The following is a 5380-nucleotide window of genomic DNA, read 5'->3' as shown; positions in this document are numbered from 1 at the left end:
CATCTTTGCTAGAATTTTATGATTAAATCTAAAAATGCCCCTCAGGGCATAGAAACCAATCTATCCAGCTTCTGTCAGGCCTGCCTGCAATATCTGCTGGGTTAGGCAAATTCTTTACCAAGATCTGTACCTGCTGGGGCTCCACCTGGGCCATGCCCTAGGCTTTAAGGCCCACCACAGCAGCCCTCCTACTCATTACAGCTCTGTGTGCATGGCATGTTGGGTGGGAACTCAGAGATGCCCTCTGTACTCCTCTCCCACTCCAACAGACGACCAGCGATGGCTGGGTATGGGCCCAATGCTCCAGTGCCATCCATTTTCAGGGCTACCAACCAAGATACCAGGCTTTCTCCATGTGTTGGGGTCCAGCCCCAGCAGATCCAGGGGTGCCCAAAGATGTAGACAGAGTCGGCGAAGAAGGAATGACATGGAGACAGCGTTTAGTTAAGCAGCAGCCTAGCCAGGTTCTCTAGCCAGGTTCTAGCCAGGTTGTACCGGAAATTATTTTTGAGAGGGTATATTTGGGTGAGGTATATTTCTTTTTAATCTTTTATGTCTCATGTAATTAATTTGTGAGGGAAGCGGTTGAGATACTAGAATTTAGTTCTCACAAACCAGGAACACCAGAGATAGATGTCCAAGTTGTCTTATTTTTCCTTCTTTTTGATCAGGTCTGTTGCTGATAGTTCTATTGTATATTTAAATTCAGGTACTGGGTCCTACAGCTCCCAATGTATGTTTTTTTTTTTCTTACACTTTCTGTCGCATTTTATTTTTCCCACGTATAGGTTTGATGATAATATTTAGATTTTTATGTTTTCTATATTTTGCAATATTTCCCCTTCACGTTGGTTTATTTGAGATCTTTTTTAAAAAAATATATATTTTATTGATTTTTTTACAGAGAGGAAGGGAGAGAGATAGAGAGCTAGAAACATCGATGAGAGAGAAATATCGATCAGCTGCCTCCTGCACATCTCCTACTGGGGATGTACCCACAACCCAGGTACATGCCCTTGACCGGAATCGAACCTGGGACCCTTCAGTCCGCAGACCGATGCTCTATCCACTGAGCCAAACCGGTTTCGGCATATTTGAGATCTTGGTCAGGTAATTAACAGATGTTAGTTAACTTAGGGCCAGTGTATGGAGATTTATTTTGTTCCTGTGGCTGGACTGTTTTTCTGTTTCTTCGTGAGCCTTGTGATCTTTTGCTGCTATTTAAGGTCATTAGAAAGCAGCACATTCTTTTTCTTTTTTTTTAAAATATATTTTATTGATTTTTTACAGAGAGAAAGGGAGAGAGATAGAGAGTTAGAAACATCGATGGGAGAGAAACATTGATCAGCTGCCTCCTGCACATCTCCTACTGGGGATGTGCCCGCAAGCCAGGTACATGCCCTTGACCGGAATCGAACCTGGGACCTTTCAGTCCGCAGGCTGATGCTCTATCCACTGAGCCAAACCGGTTTCGGCTAGAAGCAGCACATTCTTTATGAAATTGCTTTGTACAAGACAACGCAAATAATTAGCTGTGGTAGATTGTTTTTATTCGTTTATTTACTATTTTAAATATATTTTTATTTATTTCAGAGAGGAAGGGAGAGGGAGAGAGATAGAAACATCATGATGAGCTGCCTTCTATATGCTGCCCCAGGGAATCAAACCTGATCTCCTGGTTCATAGGTCAAAGCTCAACCACTGAGCCATGCCCGCCTGTCAGCTGTGGTAGATTTTTTTGCCCGTATATCCCATATTTTACTTTATCTTTACCTTTTTCTTCTTCCTCTTCTTAAAGAATACCTTTGAGCATTTCATATAATACTGGTTTGGTGCTGATGAACTCCTTTAGCTTTTTCTTATCAGTGAAGCTCTTTATCTGACCTTAAATTCTGAATGATAGCTTTGCTGGGTAAAGTAATCTTGGTTGTAGGTTCTCGGTATTCATCACTTTGAATATTTCTTGCCACTCCCTTCTGGCCTGCAAAGTTTCTGTTGAGAAATCAGCTGACAGTCGTATGGGTATTCCTTTGTAGGTAACTGGGTTTCTTTCTCTTGCTGCTTTTAAGATTCTCTCTTTGTCTTTTGCTCTTGGCATTTTAATTATGATGTGTCTTGGTGACTGCAGTCACAGTATATTAACATTTCCTTTAAATCTGTGTCATTCAAAAGAGAAACAAGTTCCTCAGGCAGTTGTCAAAAATGCAGACTACTGGAGACACAGTACAGCCATTGATTTCTATTCTGAGAAGAAACTGAGACTTGGGAGTTATCCCACAGTTATTTTGTAGTATGTCACAAAGGGTGAGTAGGTATTGTAGGCAAATGTAGGTAACTTGTTTTTCTCTTTGATAATGAATTTTTTGTTTGTGCTTTCTGGTGAGTATTGTGGTCTTTGAACTGGCTTCTGAAGCAATTTAGAAGGTAATTGGGTCAATTAACATCTCCACGGAGGAAAAAAGTTGTGCTTCCTATTCTGCCATCTCACATTAGAATTTAAAGAATATTTACTTGAGTGTAGTGTTTCATACTTAATTTGTTATATTTCAGCTCTGTCTTCTCAAGTCACCCAGGGTTTGTTTTTAAACTCAGACGTAGAAGATTCATTCCAGAAAATGCAACAGGTAAGATCTAGCATGTGTGGCACTGAGAATTTACACTTAATGAAAATTTTGTAATGGGTGAAGGAATATGAAGAGAGAAAAAAGGATGTTCTGATGGATATAATCAAAGTAGGGCAATTACCCTTAATAAAATCCTTGTTGCCTAAGGAGATTAAGTATATAAAACATCTTGGGGAAAAAAATCTTGAAAATATCTATTTTTCATCAGCTATGTTGACAGAGCAATGGTCTCTGAACGTAAACACCATAAAATTTAAAAAACATGTTTGCTGCCTTGGTTAGTGTGGCACGGTTGGTTGGAGTTTTGCCCTATATAATGAATGTTGTGGGTTCGATTCCTGGTCAGGTTGCATGCCGGAGGCCATTGATCGACGTTCTTCACTTTCTCTTTTCCTCTCTCTCTACTTCACTCTCTATAAATATCAATAATCATTTCTTCAGGATAGGATGAAAATGAATAAAGAAGTGAATAAATAGATATATAGATAAATCAATAAATACATACATACATACATACTTATTCCCTAAAGTAAAATTTGGAATATCAGAGAAGTTAGCTAGTCCATTGTGCAAACAATTTTGTGAATGATGTAATGTAGGATTTGATTAAATTGTCAAATATTGCTAAAATGTAGGTCTTTCTAAAGTGAAGGTAAAAATTGTTAATTAGTTTTGCAAATCTCTCAAAGAAGTTTCCATTATTCTTTCATGGAGAAATATTCACCTGTCTTTCAGAGTGTATACTTTTTGTAAGTGTGGGAGGATGTAGATAGGTATCAGAATAGGTAATTGGAAACAACTTTATATGTGCAATGATATTAGAGCCCTCTTTAAAAGATTTTATCTCTTCACTGTTTACCAGAGTTCACATAATGAAGAGAGAAGAAATCAATGCAATGATTACTTTAATGAATGTGGAAGACTTAAGCAACATCTGATAGTTCATTCTGGGGAAAAGCCTTATATATGTGGAGAATGTGGCAAAGATTTCAACTGTTATAAAAGCGTTACTCAACATCAGAGAATTCATACTGGAGAGAAGCCTTATAAATGTAAAGAATGTGGCAAAGCCTTTATCCACAGGTCAAGTCTCATTCAACATCAGGTAATTCATACTGGAGAGAACTATTATAAATGTACAGATGTCGGCAACACCTTTAACATGTGTGAAACCCTTAAAGAAGATGAGATAATTCATTCTGGAGTAAAGCCTTATGAATGTAAAGAATGTGGCAAAGCCTTTTTCTTGAGCTTAGAACTGGTTCGACATCAGAGAATCCATAGTGGAGAGAAGCCTTATGTATGTAAACAATGTGGCAAAGCCTTCACCTGGAGCTTAAGTCTTTCTCAACATCAGAAAACTCATTCTGGAAAGAAGCCTTATAAATGTACAGAAGGTGTCAATGCGTTTAACAAGGGAGCAAGCCTTAAGAAACGCAGAGTTCATTCTGGAGAAAAGCGTTATGAATGTAGAGAATGTGGCAAAACCTTTAACAGGAAGGTAAATCTTCGTCGACATCGGGTAATTCATTCTAGAGAGCAGCCTTATAAATGTAGTGAATGTGGCAAAGTATTTATGTCGAGCTCACATCTGATTCGACATCAGAGAATTCATTCTGGAGAGAAGCCTTATAAATGTACAGAATGTGGCAGAGCCTTTAATGAGTGTGGAAGCCTTAAGAAACACCAGACAATTCATACTGGAGAGAAGCCTTATAAATGTATGCAATGTGGCAAAGCATTTAACCGGTCTTCAACCCTTACCCATCATCAGAGAATTCATTCAGGACAGAAGCCTTATGTATGTGTAGAATGTGGCAAAGCCTTTACATGGTCTTCACATCTTTCTAGACATCGAAGGATTCATCAGAGAGAAGCTTATGAAGGTTGAGTATATGGCGAAGCCTTTACACTGCATAATTCTTACCAAATACATGAGAAACTTTAGTGTTGTGAGAAGTGTGACAAAGCCTTTAACCTTGCTCTAGCTCTGTTCAATATTGGGGAATACGTGATAAATAGAAGCAATCTACACAATATGGAAAAAACATCAATCATTGCCCAAACCTCATTAAATATCAGAGAATTCATACCAGAGAGAATCCTCACAAGTGCATAGAATGTGGTAATGTCTTTATCCAGTGTTGAAACTTTAGTCAATATCATATAATTCTTACTGGACTGAAACAATTGAAACATAAAGAATGTCAAAACCTTTAACCATTTATCAAGGCTCACTGAACTTTAATGAATCCATACTAAAAAGAAGCCATACAAATAAAAAAGTTCAGCATAGTCTATATTCAGCATTTACATCTTAATTGATGCACGAGAATTAATACTGGAGAGAAACTTTAAAGAATGTGGCAAACCCTTTACCTGGACCCAGAGTCTTCCTGGATATCAGAGATTGCCTTTGAAATAAGTGATGAAAATCTTTCCCCCAAATACACATAGAAAAGTCTGCAGAATTTGTGTGTGAAAGTGACTTAAAGAAGTAGAAAATGTGTGAAAGGAGATAATGCAAATTAATGTAAAATATCGGAGAATTCACGTTAGAAACTAGTAAGTCAATAACACTTTTCAAATATGACTTTAAATCAGAATACTTATTTTAGACAATCTACTAAGGATAGTTACATGATTTTTTAGTATAGATCACAATATCAAGGGGATGAATGTTAGGACAAACGTAATTTACCTCCATTGTATCCTTTTTTAGTATAACAGAATTTGTGTTTTTTTTTTAAAAAAAG

At 37.5% G+C, this 5380-nt stretch overlaps 1 protein-coding gene across 4 annotated transcripts in view; it reads left to right on the top strand.

Annotated features, from left to right (window-relative positions):
• LOC102760703 (protein ZNF738-like) overlaps window positions 1-5374 on the top strand; it is a 22103-nt gene extending 16729 nt beyond the window's left edge. For all 4 annotated transcript variants that reach the window (XM_015559436.1, XM_015559435.1, XM_015559437.1 and 1 more), the window contains exons 5-6: window positions 2551-2624; window positions 3487-5374. In XM_015559436.1, coding sequence (XP_015414922.1) covers window positions 2551-2624; window positions 3487-4515 — 1103 coding nt within the window. In that variant the 3' untranslated portion in view covers window positions 4516-5374. The remainder of the gene's footprint in view (window positions 1-2550; window positions 2625-3486) is intronic.
• Window positions 5375-5380: the final 6 nt, after the last annotated feature.

Source organism: Myotis davidii, unplaced genomic scaffold (assembly GCF_000327345.1).
Source record: "Myotis davidii unplaced genomic scaffold, ASM32734v1 scaffold354, whole genome shotgun sequence".
Taxonomy (NCBI): domain Eukaryota; kingdom Metazoa; phylum Chordata; class Mammalia; order Chiroptera; family Vespertilionidae; genus Myotis; species Myotis davidii.
This window is presented reverse-complemented; position numbering and strand designations above follow the sequence as displayed.